General features: G+C 40.4%; 1 protein-coding gene across 1 annotated transcript; it reads left to right on the top strand.

Annotated features, from left to right (window-relative positions):
* The first annotated feature begins 116 nt into the window (after positions 1-116).
* LOC308692414 (uncharacterized protein) lies at positions 117-15,287 on the top strand. Its single transcript, XM_081368394.1, has 3 exons — positions 117-196; positions 597-727; positions 13,589-15,287. Exons 2-3 carry the CDS (start codon positions 643-645, stop codon positions 14,581-14,583), a joined length of 1,080 nt encoding a protein of 359 aa, XP_081224520.1. The 5' UTR covers positions 117-196; positions 597-642; the 3' UTR covers positions 14,584-15,287.
* The last annotated feature ends 11,816 nt before the right edge of the window (positions 15,288-27,103 follow it).

Genomic DNA, 27,103 nt, shown 5'->3' with positions numbered 1-27,103 from the left:
TCGGAACTTATTTTGACGAGTTAAAGTATTGTAAAACATTTTTGTCATGGCTTATTGATCATAATTATTTTTTTATTTATTTTTTACAATAAATTTCTATGCACTTTTGTGATTTTAGACAGCAGCGGGAACTTTTATTTTGGTCTGGTGATTTGACATCATGAAGTTGCGCCGGCTGTGATTCGGCTGAGGAAAGGTCTGGGTTTTAACATTTAAAGTGTCTAATTAGATACAAAACGTTCTGTCTATTTTATAGTTTTTACAATAACTGTAAAATGAATAAGCTGTTATTGAATGTGACATTGCGGTACAGCGCTCGGTGCTGCTGTTCAATGCAACAGTGTAACTGCAACGAGATCACAAACATGAAAAATGAAAACTTTAATATATGTTATAAATTAAATAATTTGTACCACTAGTTTTCAGGATTTTTTTTTTTTTTTAAATATATCATACAATTAACTTTAAATCTGACTGTCTTTCTTTCCAGTTCTCTGACTACAAACTAAAGTTTACTAAATTTTAAAGGTACTAATGTTTGACTTTATTTTTCTTAATTATTCTCTTCTTAAACATGACTTTGTCCAAACACACAGGAAAACTCCTGGAGAAACATCTGAGATCCACGACACTATTATAAAGATGGCGTTTATTAAAGAGGAGAGTGAAGACATAAAGATTGAAGAAGTGTTCAGCGTGAAACATGAAGAAACTGAGGAACAAACAGGTTAGTTTCATTCTCAAAGCTGAACTCATCTGATCCCTATAGCCACAGGCGTAACTATCGGTAAGCAGGGTGCGCGGTTGCTTACGGGCCTGGACCAATCAGGGGCCCGCGTGACTGGAAGATATTGATTGACAGCTGGGACCCCCTATCGCAAATTACTACTTTTAGTCTGATCGCATTTTACTTTATCAAGAATTTATTTGAATAAATAATGCCCGGTGTTGGCTTGTTAGGCCATAGCACACGTGTGGGATATTCTTCGCACTAACGCCTGTTTCACACACGATCCGTTTGCAGTGTGTGTTGTGGTTCGTATGCAGTGCAGGAGCAGCACTGTGCTTTCACATAAGATGTGTTGTGGCAAAAGCAAAACAGTTAAACGTGATGCTGCTCTTATGTGAATCTTTAGTTTCATAAACTCATTTTAACTTGCCATTCACACAAACATGAAATTGCCTCCAATTCTTTTCCTTTTGTGTATAAATCTTTATATGAAAAGTTCTGCGGTCTTGCAACACTTTGTTTTTCAACCTCAATGATTAGACAAGTGTCAAAAGGGACCAAACGCCTGAAATGTAACTTTTTCCCCAGTAAAATGTTGATTTTTTTTGTGTGTGTTTTGAGACAATTTTATGGTACTTATTAATATTTACGCATTAATTGTCAAATAGGGGGCCACAAAATATCATCACGCGGACCACTGTATTAATTTAAGGGCAGAGAAACTTCTTTCGCAGGATGCAGTGCTAACTGGAATCACAACCGAAACTTTACCAAGCCTAAAAAGTTCATGGAAAACCTCTTTGTAAGGTTCCAAAAACCCCACAAACTCAAGTAGAGAAGCTGGTCTCTCTCCACTTTTCTCCCTTCTTAAAAGAAGCCGTCTCGTTTGATGAAGCTCATGCTTAAGGTCTTCTAAATCTGACTCGAATGTTCTCCCCAAAGCAAGCAGGGGTTCCTCTTTTAAGAACGATGGGCTTTTTGGGGTCAAGAGACTGCACTCCTTCCATTATCTCAGTTCTTTTCGGAAAAACGCCTATCTATTTCTGTGGTAAGACAGTCAAGTATGGATAGAAAATACTTTTATTGAACTCTTCATTGTTTGCAAACTCAGAGTGCCTCTGTCCAACGGTGCTCATTACAAGTGAATTCAGAAATTTCAAATTGGTCTTCGGTCGTCTTGTGCTTCTGTGCTAATGTTGCAGTGGTGCACAAGTTCTTCAGTCTCCTTCCATAATTCTCCAAATGTACAGTCACTTCTGTAGCTTTTTAATGTGTCTGTAAGGGAGCCAACTAGATCTATTGCTCTAACCAAATCAAGACTTCTGGATTGGAGCATGTCAGACAGGATTTTCACACCCCCAAACACTTTACAAAAAGTAACCAAAAGTCCTATAAACTGTAGGTCAATTTGAGCCAACTTTGCCTCTATTTTCCTATCTCCACTATTCTTCTCAAGTGAAATGTCTTGCAAGAGCCTCAAAACTGCTGGAAGCCTGTCTCTCATAGTCCTACATGCCATGTAAGTCGCTGAAGTTCCCTAGGCTTTTCATGTGGGTACATTTCTTTATGAACATCAAGCCACTTCATATGGACAGCAGAGCCAGACACAAACCTATAAATACTCTGCAGAAGAGCAAAAAACTCCTCAGCTTCAGGCACTGACTTCACCGCATCAACAAGAACAAGGTTCAGACAATGAGCACTACAATGCACATAAAATGCAAACCTGGCATTGCTTTTAATCCGTGCAGACACACCAGAATGTTTCCCGCTCATTACTGATGCACCGGCAAAGCCTTGGCCAACAAGGTTGTTTCTGTAGTCAAGCCCATGCCTCTCCAAACATCCAACTATCATTTTGGTTAGACCTTCTGCATCCAAGCTTTCTGCTGACTGAAAGTGCAAGAAGCTTTCGTGTACAGCACCGCTGTAATAGTGTCGCAGCACTAAAGACATTTGTTCTTTTTTTTTGCAAGTCTTTTGTTTCATCTGCCAATACACTGGACACTTCGCTTTCTTTTGCTTCTGCACCATATCGGCTAAAACCTGAAGCATCTCATTTTGGATTTGGTGGCTAGTGTACTTAGCATTGCCCTGTGCAGCAAGTTATTCATCAATAAAGGGGTCATGCTTTGCAACGAGATTCAAAATGGCTAAGAAATTGCCTTCATTCTCAGACTCACCTCCCTCCCTGTGGCCCCCCCTCTGTGCAATGTTTTGAGTAGCAGTTAAGAGTAAGACCTCGGCAATTGTCTTTATGTCATTTTTATTTTTTTACTGATCTCATTTAAGGCATCAAATATTGATTTCTCACTTTTCCTGCTTCTTTTGTATTCTGCCCAAGCATACACTGCGTTTGCATGTTGGTCTGATCTTGAGTGAAGTTTAAAACCAGAATCTTTAAATAATGCATTTTTCCAGTTGGAAAGCCCACATTCAGATGTAAAGGAAGATTCCGTGGAGGAATTTCTGGGAGGCAAAAGTGGCGGCAGGCAAAGCAGTAACTCGCATTTTGACTTACAGAGTACTCTAGCCATGGATTGTCCTTATGCCAAAAGCTGTTGAATGACCTTGTAAATTTTCCAAATGGGGTTTGTGGAAACCTGGCGAGACATGGCTGAACAGGTTCTTCATCCTTCGATCTTGAGATGTCTTTAAGTAAAAATGAAATGAAATAAATACCACAGACACTTTTTATTATACAACACTAGTCTAGATCATGGCTATTATACTGTTAATGTTTTTGTACATGGCTAATGTACCTACCACTTGGTCCTTTTGGTGCACATGTGATGCTTGAGCTGGGTGTGGGGAGTTCAGTGCATTGTTCTTCTTTTTTTATTAGGACTGGCTCGTCGTCTTCCTCATCACTGGTAGAAATAACCGTCACACTCTGGTCTTCTTCTGAAATTGACTTAATTATAAAATTATCATTGGATATTATACCATAATACTTTGCACAAAAATCATCACACAAATCTGAATTTAAGACACACTTTACTGCCTCTGCTCACTGCTCTGACCGGCTGGTGATACACTGGGTTCTTGTGTGTCACCATCTTTCTCTTCTTGACTTCCCTGTCCACCACAACAGCTGACACTGGGACTGGGATCTGTTTGGCCCTAATCTGCACCTGACTTTTGCTTCTTTAGAAAGAAGTTGGTGATATCGCTTTTTCTCTTCATTCTGCTGTCCCTATTCAAAGGAAAGCTTGGTTACACACCTCATGAAGAAACCAAAATGTGGGAAAATTTGCTTGTTATTATTTTCCATGAGTACACCGTTAGTAATAATACAAATACTAAACAGCAATTGCCACCCCAACTAGCCCTCTGGCTCCGCCACTGGTATTACTGTTTGTTATATGTTGAATTTAGAGTGACATCATAAGAAATTTCGTGCTCAGTTTAAGTGTATACTGTTTACATTTGCCTATGTAAATATTTTCTTCTTACAAAAAACTCAGTGTAGTTTGATCTCTAATTCAAAATAATAAATATGCTTGTTCTCTTCTGCTAGTTAAGATCTTCCCGACTATATAGATAGGGCTTCGTCTTGGATGCCTGAAATGGCTGCCCAGCGACGCTGCAAATATGGCTGCCAAGTGAGCAATTTCCTTGAACGAGTCTTCGCTCTTACCCAATGATGATTTACTCAGCCTTGCCCCAAAAACACACCCATTGCCGCTCGCCTCCATTATCTTCATGCCTTCTCCCTGTATGTGGAGCACTCCTAAGGTCTCAGACCCTGGAGGTTTGAGTGCGGTTTGCTTTCAGCTACCGGTATGTTTCACAAAAATGTTCATCGTGAACGCAAATCACTCCGTCTCTCTTAACATTTTTTTCCATTTGCGATTCCCAATCGGTTTGGTCACAGTGTTGCCAACTTAGCAATTTTGTTGCAAGATTTAGCAACTTTCCAGACTACCCTAGCAACTTTCTTTTCAAAAAGCACCTAGCAACAAATTTAGCAATTTTTATTTATTTATTTGGCAACTTATAGCAACTTTTGGAAAGTGACTCTAATCCAAACAACACACGTACAAGCTAGCTAAATAAGCCGAGCGGTTCATTCATAATTCTTTAAGATCGCTGTAGAAATGTGGAAATCGCTGTGAAAACAGGAAGACCAAAGACAACGAGTGCAGGGGCGGGGCTACACACGGTCTATATAGCCAGGCACAGAGGCAGCAGCAGTAGCACGCATTTCACTTTTTTGACAAAATAATTTAAACAAATTAAGTTCAGAGTACAATTGTTTGGTTAGCAAGTCACAATAAAAAAAAAAAAAAAGAAAAGACAAATTTATAATTTCCTACACAAGTACCATTAACACTACAAAGGGATAATGCATGCTAGTGCACTCACTGTAGACAAAATTTAAGTAAATTAAGTATTTTTTGTTTTTCTTAAACTTACTTGATACATTTAAAGGGGACCTATTATGCAAAATTCACTTTTACATGGTGTTTGAACATAAATGTGTGTTGGCAGTGTGTGTACACCACCACCCTATAATGATAAAAATCCCCCCAGTGCTTTTTTTTTAAAAATCTCCATAAATCATAAGCACTGTCTCAGAACGAGCCGTTCTCAGATTCGGGGCAATGTGACGTCACTTTGCACAGGCCCCGCCCACGACTGTTGATTGACACTTCAGTTTGAGCATAGACCCGCCCTGAGTGAGCTGGACTCAGGACAGTCCACCATTAATCGACGCTTGAGCAGCTGTAGACAAGAATGTCTCCTAAAGCAATTGAGGTGTGTTGTTGATGGATGTAAGAATGAACATAGCAGTCTTCATTTACTCCTGTTGTTTCTCGAGGATGGATCTGTACTGTTTGTGATCAAGCTTACAGTCTCCAGAGCGACAGGACTAACGTTACTGATCACGGCAGAAATGAAAGTGAGAGCACGCACTTTATGACAGCTCTTCGAGTCGTTTTTCCAGTTTATAAAGCACCCACTGAAAAGGTGTGTATATATTTGTTTACTGTTGGGGCGTAAATTTCATCTAAATGTTGGGGGGGACAATAAACATAACATTCCTCACGAGCAATTTTTTGAAGGGGACACCAATAATATAGGCAAAATTGTACTTTCTATGGATATGTGTAGTACACAGAGGAAAGCCTTGCTGCTATTATTAGTGTAGCTAGACCGTTCCATTATCCTTCTTCTCAAAGTTTCTCTCTGGTTCATTGAAAAAGCTGACTAAATTGACCAAAATATTCTTCATTGGTGTGCAAAATTGACAAAAAAAAAAAAAAATGATGGTTGATGATTAATTAAGGGATTTTATCGATAATGATAATTAGACAATATTTTGCTGAGTGTGTTATTGTGCTGGTAACTTGGCATTTTTAGGACTGCCGAGGACAGCCGACTCCTAAAGTGTGGCGGTTCAGTTCACAGCAGTGACAGAAATCATTTTTCCAATAAGTTTCAATAGATTTTTACCTTCATTGGCATTTTTACCTTTATAAATGTATTTTTAAACCTAAATATATGCATGCATCATCTTTTGTGTCAATTTCATACATTAAATTAAATTATAATAATAAGTCACAATAGGGCTGTTACCAATCAAATTAAATAATATCAACAAAATCTTTGCAATGGAGAGGAAACACAAAAGTTGCATTTGAAATGGCATTTAGATTTTACACAGACATAAATAATGTTTTGTTTAAAACATAAAACGTTGAATATTGATATGTAAAATTATTTAAAACATGAAAAGATACTTTAAATGTGAAATTAAAACCGCCAGTAGGTGGCAGCAATTCATTGTTAATGAGTGAGTCATTGTGATTCAACTGATTCGTTCAAAAAGCTGATTCATAATTCAGTAAGGAAATACCTCAGTGTTTCTCAGAGACGCAAATACAGTGCTTTGGCTTAGTTTTCAACTATTTTCATTGGCGAAATAGAGTTAAAACAGGCAATATTGTGTCTAAAAGTAAACTTTTCAATTATCAATTTATTAAATCACATTTATTATCATGTTAATATCTGGAGAAAAACTGCACTCTTTGTGTGATATTATATTAGATTAACTATATTAAATGATATAAACTGACTAAATCACACAGTGAAAGCGTGAAAATCTAAATGCGCACCCGCACTTGTCTAATCTACAAGACTAACTTACACAAGGTGTATGCGTACACTCTTTGGGTGTGTGTGTGAGGGAACGGTTTTTAAACAATCTAGGTAACGTTTAACGCACTGACTGTATAAAACAAGGTTATAATCGCCAACATAGCGAGGCGGACTACATCGGTGACAAAAGTAAGTGATTGGTTATCATAACATTTTATGTCAATGATTTATTAATGACGCAGACGCAGCATATTCTGTATTAAAGAGAAAATAATCACTTCATCCGAGGTTTAAAGTAAATAAAATAGCCTTGACTTACTGCAGTTTATTGGAGTCGTTTGTGATGAGGTAAAAGGGAAGCGGGCAGTGGACCGAAGCACTGAGGCAAGGGAGGGGGGACTCAAAATTTTAAAACGTTTATTTGTATTTGCCCCGTTTGCATTTTTATTGTTTTACTACTTAAACAATTATTTTAAGTATATATCATTATATTATTTACAATACACATATTTTAATTATATTTTTAGGAGGGGACAACCCTCAGATAGGGGGGGTCCTGACCCCCCCGACCCCCCCCGCGATTTCCGCCTATGGTTGGTTGTAACGAGTGTTTTGTGTACTTCGCTGAGTATGTTGATGACAATGAAAGGGAGAGAGAGAGTTTATGGAAAAGACTTTAATGTGCACTGTGTAGCTCTTACAGTGATTTTCTGTTGTAAAACTAACGCTCATCTTTTGTGTGATGTACAATAAACTTCACTGAACTCCTTAGTATATTTTGGTCATCATTCGGACCGGGTTTGCTACAGCAGGCTTGTATTAATAGTGGATAAAAGCAGGTGACAAATTAGTTATAACCGTAATTAAACTAAACGATACCTGTTCTATCTCCATACAGCAAATATTCTCTGGCTCCGTGGGCATTATTGTCCGACCCAGGTCGAAATGAACAGCGTTTCTGAGAGTTTCTGTTTTGATATTATCAGATGAGATTGTCCTGGCTCTGAGCGCGAGCTCATGAGGCTCCGCCCTATGGGCCGTGCAGCAGCAGCTCATTTGCATTTAAAGGGATACACCCTAAAACGGTGCGTTTTTCAATGCGGAACGCTGCTAGCATGCGGCCATTTAGGTATGGCTTGCAAAGCTGCCTTTTCAGATTATGTGGCAGCAACAAACTTCCAAATGCACCGCACCGAGTGCACAGAAATAATTAAGGGAGTATTGGCTACTTATTTTCTGAAAAGGATAACATCAGATGTGGGGGATGAGGGGTCCAGTCTCCTTTTGGATGAGTCCACTGATATCAGTGTCTCAAAATACCTGGGTGTGGTGATTCAGTATTTTAGTGCTAAAAAAATAACAATTGTGTCCACATTTCTCGGGCTGGTTGGACTGGAGGCGGGCGATGCCAGATCAATAGCAAAGGCAATAGTTGAGTTTCTTGAAAAGTGTAGTCTTAAAAAGGAGATTCTTCAGGGTATTGGCACTGATAATGCGTCTGTGATGACTGGGGTGCACAATGGCGTACACAAGATTTTAAAGGAAGAATGTGCTTTGCCCAATTTGGTACTCATCCGCTGTGTGTGCCATTCTTTACAATTGGCTGTCAGTGCAGCATCCAAAGAAACATTCCCTAGATGTGTTGAATACTTAATCAGGGAAACCTGGTTTTCGATTTCCCCAAAACGATTAATTGTGGTCAGAAAGCCCTGCAGATTACCAAAGTGTGTGCCACACGTTGGCTATCAATTGAGCCTGCGGTAACTCGTATATTGGATCAGTGGGAAGAACTGAAACTCCACTTTGAGTTGACCAAGGCCAGTGAGCATTGCTACATGGCAGATGTGCTCCATGCCACGTACATGGACTATGTCTACCTTACATTCTTAAAATCAATTCTGTCTGAACTTCATGCAGTGAAGTCATTTGAGGGAGAACATACAGATCCTGTCAAGCATTTAGACAATCTGGTACACCTCATATCATCAATTTATAGCAGAGTAGTCAACCCTATGTTACAAATTAATGTCCTGAAGGATGCCATTGATGGTCATCTCAGTCCAGCACCTTATCGGTACTTTTTCGAAAGCACAATGTCCCAACTCAGCCTTGCGCAAGAGGACGAAAAAGTAATTTGGAGACGATGCATCAGCTATGTTGTTGCTCTAAGCAAGGAGCTGCAAGGAAGGCTCCCAGACAATCTTGAAACCTTACGAAACATGGCCCTGTTCAGTGTTAAGGACACACTAAAACACAATAAACACACCAATGAAATTATTAAAGTAGCTGAGCTACTGGGGTAACAGCCACAGTCAATTGACAAAATTGTTTCCCAATGGAGAAATATCCATTTATTGAGGTAGGAATCAACTGAAAATACCATTGAGTTTTGGAGTGAAGTGTATAACTACACAGACGCTTCAGGGTTAAAACCATTATGTGCACTGGCTGCCCTCTCCTTGCCGTGGAATTTTATGTGTTGCATGATATCTCTGCGCCCAAGTAGCAGTGCTTCGCCTGTGCTTCCCCATAATATAGTCCCAAGTCAATATCTGCCTAGGAAATCAGTGATCACCTAGTGTTAATCTGCATCGCTATTTGTACTCGTTGTGAATATGCATGCCACAATAAGTAATTACGTGTTTTTTTGTTTTCTTTTGTTTTTACTCAAGACATGCTAGCTGGCAACAAAGGATTCCATTCATTGTGCTAAGCTAAGCTAGCGCCGACCCTATCAAACTAAAACAATGCATGCACTGAGACAAAAATGCATTTACCCACCAATCTAAATGTATGAAAGAATGTGAATAAGCCCTATTTAAAAAAATGGTGGAGTGTTCCTTTAGTGGCGGGGAAAGTTGGAGAGTTCTCCCATTTCTTCAGGTTGTGAGGAATATATATCATTGGCAGAGAAACAGAAGACCTAAAAAACCTAAAAAACAAAGGACCTAGTACTGAGCCCTGTGGCACTCCATACTTGTGTTTAATGGGTTGTGTCTTCATTCTCACAAACAAAGTGGTAGTAGTCTGATAGATGAGACATAAACCATGCCAATGCTCGTCTTAGTGCATATCACCACCTATTGATCTATTGTGAATTCAGAATTTATATTATAGAGATTATGTCCAGTATCAATCAATGATGTGTGTGATCAGAAAATGTTGGTTTTAAGATGTGTGACAATAAACATTGGTTTGTAATAATGCTTTATAAATATAAATTTGGTTCACTGCAGATTTAAGAGGAAATAGTTGACGTATGCATGTATACAGCGGGGGAAATAAGTATTGAACACGCCATCATTTTTCTCAGTAGGAATATATTTCCAAAGGTGCTATTGACATGAACTTTTCACCAGATGTTGGTAACAACCCAAGTAAGCCATACATACAAAGAAACAAACAAAAATAAGTTCAGAAATTAAGTTATGTGTAATAATGTGAAATGACACAGGGAAAAAGTATTGAACACATGAAGAAAGGGAGGCGCAAAAAGGCATGGAAAGCCAAGACAACTGCTGAAAACTTACAGTAATTAAAAAGCAATCCAGCCCCCTGACCGTGCAAATTAATAACAGCTAGTTCAGTCCCAAATGATGGCCTACAAAAAGGTCTCATTGCCAAGGTGTCACACAAGACACATCTCATGATGGGTAAAAGCAAAGAGCTGTCTCAAGACCTTCGCAACCTAATTGTTGCAAAACATAATGATGGCATTGGTTGTAGGCGCCATTCTAAGCTTCTGAATGGTCCAGTGAGCACTGTTGGGGCCATAATACGGAAGTGGAAAGACAATCATTTCACCATAAATTTGCCTCGACCAGTGCTCCTCGCAAGATTTCTGATAGAGGAGTGAAAAGAATAATCAGAAGAGTTGTCCAAGAGCCAAGGATCACTTGTGGAGAGCTTCAAAAAGACCTGCAGATAGCAGGTACTGTTGTCTCAAAGAAAACAGTAAGTGATGCACTCCACCGCCATGGCCTGTATGCACGCTCACCACGCAAGACTCCATTACTGAAAAAAAAGCATGTTGAAGCTCATTTAAAGTTTGCTGCACAACATTTGGAAAAGCCAGTGAAATACTGGGAGAATATAGTGTGGTCACATGAGAGCAAAATTGAACTGTTTGGATGCCATAATACACACCATATTTGGAGGAGAAATGGCAGTGCACATTACCCTAAAAACACCATACAACTTGGTGTTGGCTCTTGGACAACTCTTCTGATTATTCTTTTCACTCCTCTATCAGAAATCTTGCAGGGAGCACTGGTCGAGGCAAATTTATGGTGAAATTATTGTCTTTCCACTTCCGTATTATGGCCTCAAAAGTGCTCACTGGACCATTCAGAAGCTTAGAATGGCGCCTATAACCAATGCCTTCATTATGTGTTGGAACAATTAGGTTGAGAACGTCTTGAGACAGCTCTTTGCTTTTGCCCATCATGAGATGTGTCTTGTGTGACACCTTGGCAATGAGACCTTTTTGTAGGCCATCATTTGGGACTGAACTAGCTGTTATTAATTTCCACGGACAGGGGGCTGGATTGCTTTTTAATTACTGTAAGTTTTCAGCAGTTGTCTTGGCTTTCCATGCCTTTTTGCGTCTCCCTTTCTTCATGTGTTCAATACTTTTTCCCTGTGTCATTTCACATTATTTCACATAACTTAATTTCTGAACTTATTTTTGTTTGTTTCTTTATATGTATGGCTTACTTGAGTTGTTACCAACATCTGGTGAACATTTCATGTCAATAGCACCTTTGGAAATATATTTACTGAGAAAAATGATGACGTGTTCAATACTTATTTCCCCCGCTGTATATGGTTTGTCTTAAAGCATATTGAAAACACCAAATAGTCATATAAACTGATTTTAACCACACACAGTGAGGAAAATAAGTATTTGAACACCCTGCTATTTTGCAAGTTCTCCCACTTAGAAATCATGGAGGGGTCTGAAATTGTCATCGTAGGTGCATGTCCACTGTGAGAGACATAATCTAAAAAAAAAATCCAGAAATCACAATATATGATTTAACTATTTATTTGTATGATACAGCTGCAAATAAGTATTTGAACACCTGAGAAAATCAATGTTAATATTTGGTACAGTAGCCTTTGTTTGCAATTACAGAGGTCAAACGTTTCCTGTAGTTTTTCACCAGGTTTGCACACACTGCAGGAGGGATTTTGGCCCACTCCTCCACACAGATCTTCTCTAGATCAGTCAGGTTTCTGGGCTGTCGCTGAGAAACACGGAGTTTGAGCTCCCTCCAAAGATTCTCTATTGGGTTTAGGTCTGGAGACTGGTTAGGCCACGCCAGAACCTTGATATGCTTCTTACAGAGCCACTCCTTGGTTATCCTGGCTGTGTGCTTCGGGTCATTGTCATGTTGGAAGACCCAGCCTCGACCCATCTTCAATGCTCTAACTGAGGGAAGGAGGTTGTTCCCCAAAATCTCGCAATACATGGCCCCGGTCATCCTCTCCTTAATACAGTGCAGTCGCCCTGTCCCATGTGCAGAAAAACACCCCCAAAGCATGATGCTACCACCCCCATGCTTCACAGTAGGGATGGTGTTCTTGGGATGGTACTTATCATTCTTCTTCCTCCAAACACGTTTAGTGGAATTATGACCAAAAAGTTATATTTTGGTCTCATCTGACCACATGACTTTCTCCCATGACTCCTCTGGATCATCCAAATGTTCATTGGCAAACTTAAGACGGGCCTTGACGTGCTGGTTTAAGCAGGGGAACCTTCCGTGCCATGCATGATTTCAAACCATGACGTCTTAGTGTATTACCAACAGTAACCTTGGAAACGGTGGTCCCAGCTCTTTTCAGGTCATTGACCAGCTCCTCCCGTGTAGTTCTGGGCTGATTTCTCACCTTTCTTAGGATCATTGAGACCCCACGAGGTGAGATCTTGCATGGAGCCCCAGTCCGAGGGAGATTGACAGTCATGTTTAGCTTCTTCCATTTTCTAATGATTGCTTCAACAGTGGACCTTTTTTCACCAAGCTGCTTGGCAATTTCCCAGTAGCCCTTTCCAGCCTTGTGGAGGTGTACAATTTTGTCTCTAGTGTCTTTGGACAGCTCTTTGGTCTTGGCCATGTTAGTAGTTGGATTCTTACTGATTGTATGGGGTGGACAGGTGTCTTTATGCAGCTAACGACCTCAAACAGGTGCATCTAATTTAGGATAATAAATGGAGTGGAGGTGGACATTTTAAAGGCAGACTAACAGGTCTTTGAGGGTCAGAATTCTAGCTGATAGACAGGTGTTCAAATACTTATTTGCAGCTGTATCATACAAATAAATAGTTAAAAAAATCATATATTGTGATTTCTGGATTTTTTTTTTTTTTAGATTATGTCTCTCACAGTGGACATGCACCTACGATGACAATTTCAGACCCCTCCATGATTTCTAAGTGGGAGAACTTGCAAAATAGCAGGGTGTTCAAATACTTATTTTCTTCACTGTAACTGGGGACTTTAATACCACTAGAAGATAAGTAGCCATGATCATATGCCAAAAGCAGGTCATTTGTAACTTCAAAAAGCACCGTTTCTGTGATATGATACGTTTTTGTATAAGGATTTTGGTAACTGCTAGTGTGATACTAGCTAAATGTGTGTTGGATCTAGCATACACATTGGTTTTGATGCTTTACATGTCTAAAAGTTTTGATGTCTGTTGCTTTGTGCCATTGAACTGGGGTTATTTGTCTTTTTTTCGCCTTAGACCTGAAGGCACTGAAAGAAGAGAGTCAAGAACTGAATGAAACAGAAGAAAAATACCAGATTAAGAAGCATCATGATTTTACATCTGAAGAAATCCTTTTTAGTTCCTCACAGACTGAAAAGACTTTACCACAAATAAGAGCTCAAAAGACTAAAGGTCATTTCACATGCCAACAGTGTGGAAAGACTTTCAATCAAAACAGAAACCTTAAAGTCCACATGATAATTCACACCGGAGAGAAGCCTTTCACCTGCCAAAAGTGTGGAAAAAGATTCAGTCGAAAAGGAAACCTGACCGATCACTTGAGAGTTCACACTGGAGCGAGTCCATTCACCTGTCAACAGTGCGGAAATAGTTTCACTCAAAAAAGAAGCCTTAAACTCCACATGAGAATTCACACTGGTGAGAAGCCTTTCATCTGCCAATACTGTGGGAAAAGCTTCACTGAAAAAGTAAGGCTTAAAGTCCACGTGAGAATTCACACTGGAGAGAAGCCTTTTACCTGTCCTCAATGTGAAAAGAGTTTTAAACATAAATCAACCCTTAATGCCCACATGAGAATTCACACTGGAGAGAAGCCGTACGTATGTGGTCAGTGTGGAAAGAATTTCAGATTTACTGTAACCCTCAATAACCACATGAAGATTCACTCAAGAGAGGACAGCTTTATATGCCATCATTGTGGAAAGAGTTTCACAGACAGGACACATCTTAAGAATCATGTACAAATTCATATTGGAGAGAAGCCTCACATGTGCCTTCATTGTGGAAAGACTTGCAAAACCAAAGCGTACATTGAGGTTCACATGAGAATTCACTCTGTAGAGAAGCCTTTCACCTGCCAACAGTGTGGGAAAAGTTTCACTCAAAAAGGAAACTTTAATGTCCACATGAAACTTCACACTGGAGAGAAATCTTTCGCCTGCAATCTGTGTGGGAAGAGCTTCTCTCGAAAAGCAAACGTTGAGGCTCACATGAGATTTCACACTGGATAGAAGCCCTTCACCTGTCCTTGTTTAAATATTTTCTCTATTCTATAGAAAACAACTGTAGAATTAGTTTGAATACAATAAAAGCCAGATGTGTTTGTAAGGCCTTATGGCCTATGTGACTGTGATCAATAGAGTCTAGTTCTGCTTTCTGGAACTCTGACTGCTGAGCTTAAGACAATTCCCCACAACATAAATTAAGAGAAGACAATTTTCCTCAATACCTTCAGTGTGGAAAGAGTTTCGCACTGAAAGGAAACCTTGAGGTTCACATTAGGCTTCACACCGGAGCAAAGCCTCACAAGTGTCTTCAGTGTGAAAAGAGATTCACATATCTTAGAGACCTGAAATGTCATTCGCAAACTCATTCTGGAAAGAAATAAAAGGTTCTGAGTGTGGTATGGATTTAATGAAAAAGATACATTTTAAGGCTATTTAATTGTGATCAGTGTAATAATTTAATTTTATTTTATCACACTTACAGATACACATAAAAATTCATGCGTGAGTTGCATCCTTCTTTTTTGTCATGTACATATGAATGTGTGTTTCAAAAACAAATTCAGACAAGGCTGACATATGGAATTCTTGTGTGTGTCTTTTTTATTCAATCCAACATACTGTGTTTGAGAGTAAAACTAATTATTTTGTAATAAATAAAAAAAAAAGATTGCAAAAAATAATAAAGCCCAAATAAAGAAGTTGATGACAAAACTATTCGCAGTGTGTGTAAATCTTTGAAAATCGTTATTTTTCTTTGTGCACTTTAAACACTTTTCATCATGAACCCACAAATTTTGCTCTCTTTTCTGCTGTCTTTTTTTGCTGGTCTAAATCTTTTGCTTGCGAGTTGAAAAGTTTTGCTTGCGAGTGTTGCCCTCTCAGTGGGCAATCTCTACCAGGTTGCAAGATCTTTTTCTATTGGTCACTCAAAGAAAGGGAAAGGCCACACGCACTATTTTTTCCGGCCGCTGCTAATGTGAGAGGTCTCAGGTCCCCCACCCTCTTGAAGAAAGCAAGAGCGGTTAGGGGCACTGTCTTTAGAGAAAGGATCGTAAGCATGACTGCCTGAAGCAGCTCGAAGGGGGCTCTCTGTAGGACGGAAAGGACCACAGGTCGCAGGAGGGAATGAGGTGTGGTCTGGGATGTTTTGGATGTTTTGGACTCTGTTGCTCCTTATATGATTAAGTGTTGTTAGGCAAATCATCAGCCTTGGTTAAATTAACATACTCGTCTTTGTAGACAGCAATGTAGGAAGGCAGAACAGATTTGGAAGATAAATAAATCGCTGATCTCACATCAGATTTCTAGAGCTTATGGAATTCCTTGAACCCAACTACACAGTCCCATCTCGACAGACCATAACCACACGCATTGAAGAGTGCTTTGTCAAGAAAAAAGATGAGCTCAAAGCGCGCCTGTATCGTGCCAGATGTGTAGCCATCACGACGGACTGCTGGACAGCACTAACCACAGAGAGTTATGTGACGGTCACCTGCCACTGGACGGACAAGGCCTGGCAGGTTAAATCAGCAGTACTCCTCACAAAAAGTATGCCAGGCAGACACACCGCCGACAACCTGGCTGCAACACTAAACGAAGCGGTAGATGCCTGGGGAATGACAGGGAAAGTGGTCGCATGTGTCCACGACAACGCGAACAACATAGTGGCTGCCAACATTCCTGAAAGGGTGGACTGGGTATCAGTTGCGTGTTTCGCCCATACACTACAACTGCTGATCAATGACGCATTTAAGCTGTTTGTGTAGAAAGTTATATCTGCAGCCGGCAAACTAGTTCGCCATTTCAATCACAGCACTGTAGCCTGCAAAGCACTACCGGCCAAACAAGAACAGATGCAGCTCCCCAAACACAAGCTCATCCAGTCCTGCAAAACTAGATGGAATTCGGTGTTCGACATGTTTGAGAGGCTTCTCGAACAGCGATGGGCAGTGACAGCCGTCTTGTCCGACCGCAACGCCAGATGCCAGAATTCTCGAGATCAAGGACGAATACTGGGCAATAATGGCTGATCTTAAACCTGTCCTGAAAACCCTCAAATGCGCAACCACTATCATGTCTTCTGAGAAGACCGTGTCGATCTCCCACATCTACCCCATCACCTTCAGCATCATTAATAAGCACATGGCCATCGCTGCCAATGACAGGCCTCGGGTAGCAGAGTTCAAGGCCACGGTTCGACAGTCATTGAGTGAACGCATGGAGGTAGGTTATAATTTTGCCTTTAGGAGTAATCGTTATTTTATAATCAATTCATCGTACACTACACATCACTAGTGTACCCAGTATGGCCAAAAGATTGAGAAAGCTGCTCGTTTATTGAGAAAGTGAGTACCGGGAATAAAAAAAACCCTGAAGATTCTCCACCTGGTCTTCCTCCGGGGAAAGGAGTGGTGCGTTCACCATCTCCTGGTTTAGAACAGCTCCCTCCATTTCTGGGTCACCCATATCAGGGCCACTTTGATGTATACTTTGAGGGCTTGTGGGCCTAGACGGGCTGCGTCACCTTCCTGCGGATGGCTCGACTGGGTGGTCAAGGTCACTTTTATTTACATAGATATACAGATATAATATTTGGTGCAACTGAATGCAAAACTTCTTTAGTAATGTAGTTGGTATAACGTCAAGTGAACAAGTGGTCGATCTTAAACTGGACACTATATTCAAAAGTTCAGAATGCGAGATCGTAGGGCTGGGTGATATATCGCATGTCATTGTTAGGCGCATCTCGTCAGTAAAGCCGGTTCCTTGATTAGTAGTAAATCGCCATCACCTGCTTTCAGATGGAGCAACATTCACAACAAAGAGCCGTATCGGACGTATCGCTTGCGATAATTAATGCGATATGGCTCAGCTTGTCAGTGAACTACGGCTCTTTGTAGTGAATGCCGCTCCATCTGAAAGCAGGTGATGGCGATTTACTACTAATCAAGGAACCGGCTTTACTGACGAGATGCGCCTAACAATGTCATGCGATATATCGCCCAGCCCTACGAGATCGGGTTGAAGTGTGAAAATTTTGCTAGACTCGTAGGCAAATGCCAGACCTTCTGGGATGGATTCAGTACAATCTGGGATTTAATGCAAATTATTTTGTTTATGGACGGGATGACACCGGTCACCCCGGAGCTGGTGTAGATGCAGCAGGGGGACACCCTTGGCGACGAGGTCTGAGGTCCAGCCCACAGTGGCCTGGTGACAGAGGTGTCACACTGGGGCAGATGTGCTTTATAGCCTCAGTCTGCTTCTGGACTGCCGAGACCTGCTGGACAAAGCCCTCGACAGTGTCGCCAAAGAAGCCGGCCTGGGAGTGGGAGCGCTGAGAAAGCGAACTTTGTTGCCTATCCCTGAACTAGAAGACATATTTTTAGTGTTTCTATTATATACTGTTCATATTTTTTTAAAGGGTAACAGAGGGTGGTCAGAGCCTGGTCTGAGCGGGGGGCGTGCACCTGAGACCCGCTGTCAGACTCTCTAAAATGGAGAGCGAATCACAGGGTCACGAGACGACGTAAAGTACATGCATCTGATGAGTTTTATCGAGTTGATGTCAATAGCGCGCGGTCTCTATAGGCATTTTCATATTTTGCTGCTATGTGAAAAAATCCAGCAAAATGCGCTGGCGCGTTTGTCGACCCCAGAGGATTAACTTTAGCCTAACCATAAATTGTGATTATTATAAATATGATCACTCACATCAAGACGCCGCTGCGGTGGTGGAGTCCATGCAGGAGGAGCAGCGTTTGGCACTGCGTCGCTTTTCAGCGCGAGCTGTGTGGAGAAGCCCATTTCCACCTCTATTGCGTTGGAAAAGCAATTCCGCGTAAAATGCAAGTTTCACACTCACGGTCTTCCAGGCCACGCATGCAACCACTGACGCCTAATTTCCAAGTCTGCTGGAAAGCTGTGCAGTTGCCACTAACAACACTACACCTACCACTGTACTAAATACAGATAAATCTACGCTAGCTCATCCAAGGGCGTGGTGAGCTCGTACCAAGGGAGGGCGTGGTGAGCTGGAACCTGCTTACGTCACGCAGTACCGCAACATCCAATAGGAAAATTCAACTGCAGTAGCCACCGTTCAACCTGAAGAGGGCAGCACTCAGACGTTTTTACACCATATATTGTAGAATTAAGACACTTTATACCCAAATGTCAAAAAAGTTACTTGAATCAATGACCAGCACTAATAAAGCCCCGTTCTTACAGATCATTAACTAAAAAAAGTTGGTTTAGGGTTTAGTTACCCTTTAAACAATATCTAATATCAAAATCTAATATCCATGTGTAAAAACAAAACAATATTTGCCTCTGAGATTAAGTGGAGTTGAATAACAATCTAAAGTAGGCTACTTCAAATTTATACTTAAATACAAAGTAAATGTATTTCGTTACATTCAACCACTGGTTATTTGGAAAACGACACTAACAAAATGTACAACATGGGACGGTCTGGTTTTTGTTGCCTAGCAACTGGTGACAGCCGTTGTGAGGAGCGGCAGTAACATTTGTACTGGACTGCCTAAAACTAAATCTAAAAATGTTCACCATGGTCAATTTATGTTGGCTACATAGTAAAGTCTAAAGAGTATAAATCAGCCTATATAAAATCACATGCTGATGTGATAAAAAAAAATGCAACATTTTAACCTTTATTATATATTTTTCTTTCATTTTTATCATTAGACACATAAGATTACTCGATTAAATTGAAATCCAATAGTTACATTTAAAAGTGTAATCTGGTAATTTCATCTCTGGCGCGCAATGAATTGCTCATTAAAGTACACTCAATGAAACAGTAAAAGTAAAGATTACAGATTTGCCAAATTTCTACATCTACTTTATTACTGTCTGAATGATTTGTACATTTTAAAACAGCACTAACTGTTTTTGTCCACTAGGCGGCTTAAGACCTTTAGTATTAAAAAATCTTCAATAAAGTTGTTGCATATACAGGTGTTGCTGGAGTCGTCGATCTTTGAACTTCTTTTCCCTTTTCCACACTTTAAAAAGAGGGAGAAGTTGGACCAGTAATTTCTTTGCTTCCTTCTAAAGTGATTTAAACATATTCTTCTATATTGATGTATCAAAGAGATTAAAAATTCTACAAAAGATTCTAGTTTGAGTTGGTATTTATTTTTTATATATTCCAACTACAATAACTCTACTTCAGTGAACAATCATTAGCCAATGTATATAAAATGTTTAGTTATAAAATATATACATAAATCTAATAAAAACTCTAGGTAACACTTTTTACATTTTAAGTTACTTAGTATTACCCTGTACTTAAATTTATAATTACACTGTTACACGGACACCTTAAAATAAAGTGTAACCAAACTCTTAATACCCTTTTCACACATTCAGTACACATTCAAACCCCAAAACAATAAACAACAAAACAATTAACAGCATTTAAAATGCAATGAATGATACATAAATTAATCAAATAAATAAGCAAATAATATAAATAAGAAAAAAGGGAAGAAAATAAGTCTAAAACCCTAAAAAAAAAAAAACACAAACTTTCACTTCACCCCATCTCCTTTTTATTCCCTGTTCCTTCTAATGACTTTTTCTCTCTTTTTGAGATGCAAAGTCCTCTATAATGTCATCATAGGACATCTTGCTTCCAACCTGGTGGTTGACACTGAGGATTGACAGACCACTGAGGCGTTCTTGAGCCATGGAGGACCTTAGGTAAGTTTTTATAAGCTTCAGCTTTGAGAAACTCCTTTCTGCAGATGCTACTGTCACTGGTAGTGTCCAGGCTATTCTCAATGCAACCCAAAGGTTTGGATAAAGCCCAGTTAGCCATTTTTGGTGGAGAAAATTGAGAAGTTCAAATGCTGTCATTGCCTTTGGTAAGTTTGGAACTGGAAGACTCTGAATTTCTGCAGTCAGTTTTTGCCAGTCAAGGTCAGTCTCCTCCCCGTCAGTCAGTGTGTTGCCAAGTAGCTCACAGTGCTCTCTGAGTGCCCCGTCATCCATGTCAGTGAAACTGACCAAAACACTGAATTTATCTCTTACATTCTTTAGTGACTTGAAGCGATCTTCCAGTGACTGGATGGCAGTGTCAACAACAACATTAAAGAATGTCTCATCTGCTGCCTCATAGCTAAACTGCCTTTTTGAGCTTCGAATCCTCTTCTGTGCCAGCACTGCCTCAACATTCATGTTCTCACATGATTCTCTCGCCTTTGACAGGACATCAGAGAAACCGGTGTCTCTGTATTGACAGCAACATCAAGCTGCATGTTGGCAGATTGCAGGAGTTTACTGGTAATGTTGATTTTGGATAGGAGATCAAACCAGGCCACTGTACAGATTTGAAATCTGAATGATCCTATTTCTTCTGCCAATGACTGGGCCTCAATTCTTGCAGCAGCATCATTTATTTGGTCTCTGACTTCAGTCAAGGCCTCTCTGACTTTGTCAGTTTGGTACCGTAAAGTAGGGCTGTAGTCAAGACCACCTTTGTCGAGTTCAAGACAAGTCCAAGAACAGGACTAGTCGAGTCCAAGTCAAGACCAACCAAGTCCAAAAAGGTTCGAGTCCGAGTCGAGTCTGAGAAGCAGGCTAGCTATAGCTGCATATGGCAATCAAACACACTTTGAAGAATCACTCCACTACAAAATAGTGATTAAAAATCACACCACACTTATAACCCCTACTTAGGGTGAAGGCCTGCAGCTAAAACCACCAGCCTGGAAAAACCACCTCCAGGAAAACCCAGCTCCTGCAGAAAACAGAAAAGAAATAAATATAGAAATGATTAGAAATAAACCAAATCCCAATGAGACAAATAATGAAAACAAAAATCAAGTTATGAGATAAATGGTCATCTATAATAAAGACAAAAAATAAATATAAACCATTCAAACGATCACAACACAAAAATCACACAATCAGTCCAACCTACACAGATGATGGAACCGGTTTGGTAGGCTAATTATCACTCCATGTAATAAATCACAGTTATAACAGTGATGATCATGCGGCTAAGGACTGGTAACGAAACCAGCCACATTCATACGACATAAACAAAAAAAACACGAAATTATGAGACCATATAAAGTAATCCTTCTGGCCCACTTGAGCCCAAAAGAACAAATAAATTGCCTGAGCAATAGATAAAGTGGAGTCCAGCAGTAATATTCGGCTTCCACAAAGCAGCAAACGTGGCTCAATGAAACATGTTTTGCTGACAGCAAGTTGTTAAAGTAGCTGCTCAGCTTGGCTTTAACACGGGCAAAAGAGAACTCCTAAACACAAATATTCATTAACTGTCTAATTAAAAACAGTTGCAGATTAAAAGAAACGATTGTAAATGTACTCACCCTTATTCAATTTCGGCGCGCACACACACACAATCACAGGCACACGGAAATCATATGACAGTCATCTGATGTTAGCGAGTCAATAAACAGCTGATACTCCGACGCAGCTATGAGGAGACGTCACACCAATGGGAGACCGAAGGCACGCCACACTAAAACGCATTGCAGGTCGCTCAAACAAAAGAACTACACAAAAAGTTAAAAACTAACATTAGAACTTACCACGATGTGGGTGTCGCCACGAGAACGCGCACAGCCTCGATGGCCGAGTGTCACACTAAACAGATACAGATGAAGGCACAATGAAACATCACTTAATAGTAACATTAAAACAACCGGCTGCACGGCTGACACACATACCTCCGCGGTCTCTTGGAATAAATGACAAAGGGGCGGGCTTTCAATGACGTATCCCAGGGAGCATCCAAAGAGTCTATATACACCAAGGGGCAGAACCCTATTGGCCATATATGTAATGAGGGTGACGTGGCAACGAGTCACTCACTTCACCACATATAGAAATTAAATCATTATGTAATAATGAAATAATGAATGATTTTAATTTTATTTAAAATAATTGACTAATTCAAAGAACAACAAAAAAGTAATTATATAGGCCTAAAGGTGCACACACATTCGTTTCGACTGTCTGATCAGCCTCACATTCTGTTCCTGTCAATCATACACGTAGTGTCAACCAATTAAACTGCATGAGGGAGGGCCGAGCCAACTCACACACACTAGAGATGTGGATAAACCGCGGATCGGGCGGATGACGTGACGAAAAATAATATTTTAATTAAATTCGGGCAGGTGGCAGTTGAACCAGTCAAATGAAAAAAGTTTTCCACTAAGCAAACCTGCAAGCTATGAGCCCAGCTGTCAGTACTATTGGAGGAGGCCTAAACGTGTCGTAGATGAGACTGCCTGGGTTATTTTGTTTCAATATTAGCTATATTTCAAAACAGCCAGTCATTGGAGCCTCCCACTCGTAGATTATGGAGTGATATGACTCAGAAATTACATCGGACAATGTTCAGATGTCATTCAGCGAGATGTTCAGATTCAAGTGATATTATGGGTGATTATAGCGTGTGCATATCGCCTACCCTCAGCTGTCTTTATGCTAGACATCTTATTCTACTCAAGTGGTCATGAATAGCTGCAGGATGTTTGTTCAGCTAGAGGACAACCCATATCAGGCAGGTGGGAATATGAATGTTGAGACCGCTTAACATTTATGTCAGTTTTCAAATGTGCCTTTTCTGGTGAGAATCGTTCCTTGTCTTGTATGTTTTGATCATATGTTAATGTTTAGATTGTGACACTGGCTGCTACATTTATATATTATATATATAACACAAGAGCTAAACTTCTACAAGCTCAATAACCCCTAACCTCCACATAAAAAAAAAGAAGAAGAAGAAGGTAAGAAAAAAGTCGGAAAATTTTGCCTATTAATTAGATGTGCAAGGCAAGCAGGCAAGTTTTCGGGTTGTTATGGACAATTAAATATGTGAATATTTACGTTGCACTAGCGGTGGACTTTCAGCGAGTTAAAACATTTATTTTTTAAAAAGCCGTATGTGTGCTTACTGGGAACATAATAAAGACACCTGGACTCGGTCGAGACCAAAAGCCATATTTGGCAAGACCAGTGGCCGAGACCGAGACAAGTCCGAGTCCGAATACCAGCGAGTCCGAGACAAGTCCGAGACCATAGAAAAAACGGTCTCGAGTCAAAGACCGGACTTGAGTACTACAGCCCTACCGTAAAGGCTGAATGCTGTTGACTCTACTCTCCCATCTTGTCTCACTCCATGACTTCAGCGTGATCTGGACATGCTTCTTAAGAATGGCCCACATCTGAGGAGCAGCAGAGAACCAGTTGTAAAGCTTCTGGACTATGCCAAAGAAGCTGATGGCATCTACTGACTGCTTTGCTGAATCTGCAACCATTAGATTAAGGGTGTGTGTTCCACATGGAACATATAGAGCACGAGCAATTCTTTCAAGCAGCCTGGCCTGCACTCCTTTATTTTTCCCCTTCATGTTGGAGCCATTATCATATGACTGACCCCTGCAATCTTGAAAACGGATGCCCAGCTCCTTCAGCTTGTTCAAAATCAATGAAGATAGGCCAAGGCCAGAGGACTCTGGAGCAGGTAGGAAACCCAGAAAGTGCTCTTTAATCTCTGGGGGTGTTGACGTCGTGACAATTCTGACAACAACCGACATTTGTTCCTGGTGACTGATGTCTGGGGTGCAGTCTAAAATTATAACAAAATACTTCGACTGCTTTATTTCTGCCACCATAGTGCTAAGTATTTTCCCACTAATACACGCAATGAGTTCATTTTGGATAATTTTCCCCAAGTAGGTAGTGTGATTTTCACCAGAGCTGATGCGTCTGACGTGGTCATTTAAAACTGGATCATACTTTGCAAGAAGTTCTACCTCTTTCAGAAAATTGCTGTTGTTCGGACTGTTGATGGTGTCTGTTGATGGTGTCTGCTGATCCTCTGAGAGCAAGGTTTCTTTCAGCCAGTGATTGAATGATGCTGATCAAACGTTTGAGTACCTCTCTCCATCGATTCTGCTCTGCCTTCAAGAGAGCTATCGCAGTGTGGTCAATTGTTTTTCCTGCTTTAAGTCGACGCTCTAAATCCTTCCATGCTAACAAATGTTTAACATGATCTGGGCTGGTTTCATGGGACTTTAATATTGCATTGATATTGACGCAGTCATTCTGACCCTAAGTGGCAAGCTTTGATGACTTTCTCGAAAACAACTTGCAGCAAAAGCAGTAGTCTGCATCACTCTGCTTTGAGTATGTTAACCAGTCACGTTTAACTTTCTCACCATTTGCAAGGTTCTGAAACATATGATGGTAGTGAAAGCTTCTGTGCAAATGGGACTTGGGGAATTCAAAGTCTCTGTCTAAGTTCGCAGGACCTCTGTAAACTTGTCACGGTTCACGAATGCATTGCTTTCTTTTTGTCTCGTGCGTTTGTTATTGTGTATGTGTATGTGTGTGTGTGTGTCCCGTGTATCTGTGGGTGTGGCCGGAGCAATCACGCTCATTCATCAATCTGCAATCATCATCGGCGCCAGCTGCGACTCATCATCACATCCTTAAATACTCACAGTTTTCTCTTCTCCATTGTCAGATCGTTTGTTGAAGTCTCGTGCTGTTTGGTGTCCTGATCCTGTGTTCCTGTTCCCCGTTCTGTGCTCATGTGGTGTCTGTTCCTGGAATCCTGTTCGCTGTTCTGTTCTTCGTTCACGTCTGGATTCACCATCACCATCACTGCACTTCAGCACCAGCCTAGACTCACCCGTGTTTGACCATCGAGGTCCCTGCGCCACCCGCCTGTGTCTGTTACTTTGTGTGTATCATCCTTCATATAAATAAAGAGTTTATTGCACCTGCTTTTGCTTCCTCGTTCTCGCATCATGACAAAACTAAGTCATCCCTTACTTGGTCAGACAGTTATCAAAACTGGGCAGGATCAGTTGGTGGTGGAGCAGGGATCCAAGTAACCGAAGAGGTCGGTTGGCTTAGATCAGCAGTTGCAGTTGGAGCTGTGGGAAAATTAGATGGGAAATGGTTAGCTACTTGTGTACCATACATTTGAGTTAATAACAGAGGTAGAAAAATATTGTGGGAAACAAACAAAATTCACCAACTGTATCACTGGAACCAGCAGCGATAAACACCGGTCGGGATGAAGATGTTGTATCACCTTTAGTGTGGCATGATAATGATGGGCCTGACATGAAATAAAAACATCAACATCATTGTGATTAGGCCTAGTTGTTTTCTTTGTTTTTAAGTGTGTTAGTATTAATCATATCAACATCATACATAAGGTCAATTTGTTGTAAACAAATAAATATTAATAATTTAGCATTAAAGGGCACCTATTATGCAAAATTCACTTTTACATGGTGTTTGAACATAAATGTGTGTTGGCAGTGTGTGAGCAAAACCACCCTAGAATGATAAAAATCCACCCAGTAGTTTTTTTACTATCTCAATAAATCATAAGCACTGTCTCAGAACACCCTGTTCTAGATTTTCCTCATTGTGACGTAGAATTGCGCTAAGCCCCACCGACGTGATTTGATTGACATCTGGTTTTGGCATAGACCCCGCCCTCGGTGATCTGCATCCTCAGCGACAGCCGGTAATGTCTCCTAAGAAGTGTGTTGTGGGATGTAAGAATGGACATACTAGTCTTCACTGACATCAGAGCCACTGAAAACGCAGCGGATGGATTTTATTTATGAAGAAAAGGCACCACTTAAACTTCCTAAATACGAGATTCATTTTCTGACTGACTGTTTAGTGAACGAGGGTCAAAGTTAATCCTAGAGTGTGGATCGTTGCCTACAGTTCGCGATCGCCAACGTCACCTCCAGAAGTAAGTGTATTTTATGATTTTTGAGCAAGTAGTCATTTCAATCGATGTCAGCCAGTTCAACAACAAATGCGTCTAAAGCTATTTATTGTCGTCGTCAACTCGTCATAGGATGTCTCAACAAACAACGTCAGACAGTTTTATGTCACGTAGGCATTTTTTTGCAGCATTTACAAATGTAAATAAATTAAGGTCTGCTCTATCTCCATAGAGACAGTAGGCTATATAAACGTCTATCTCCCTCCCCTTAAGAAATAAATAAAACAATTCGTTTTTACTTCACAGTAGTGTGTGTGTGTGTAGTTTCAAAAAATTGCACGAACGTTATCACAGTTCATGTGTGTGTGTGTGTGTGTGTGTGTGTGTGTGTGTGTGTGTGTTGCACATCCATAATGGCAAAAGGGACGCGATTAAAACTTTGTAAGTACAGAAATGTATCAAATAACCATTCCGAGACGTTTAGTCCATTCTCTTTCGTGTTTATTCTGTGCCGGAGTCTCTTCATCATCTGGGTCCAGCAGGGCGGGGATATGCAGCTCATTTACATTTAAAGTGGTAGGCGCCAAAACAGCTCTTTTTAAAACAGGCCCCAAAAATGACATTTTCAAATGGTTATAATAAATTAACTCTGGCGTATTTTGTGCTGAAACTTCACAAATGCATTTTGTGGACACCCAAGACCAATATTACATCTTCTAAAAAGGGGCATAATAGGTGCCCTTTAACAATATA

This window comes from Scardinius erythrophthalmus (assembly GCF_964197995.2).
Source record: "Scardinius erythrophthalmus genome assembly, chromosome: 6".
Taxonomy (NCBI): Eukaryota; Metazoa; Chordata; class Actinopteri; order Cypriniformes; family Leuciscidae; genus Scardinius; species Scardinius erythrophthalmus.
The sequence above is the reverse complement of the archived record's forward strand: the minus strand, read 5'-3'. Positions and strand labels throughout refer to the sequence as shown.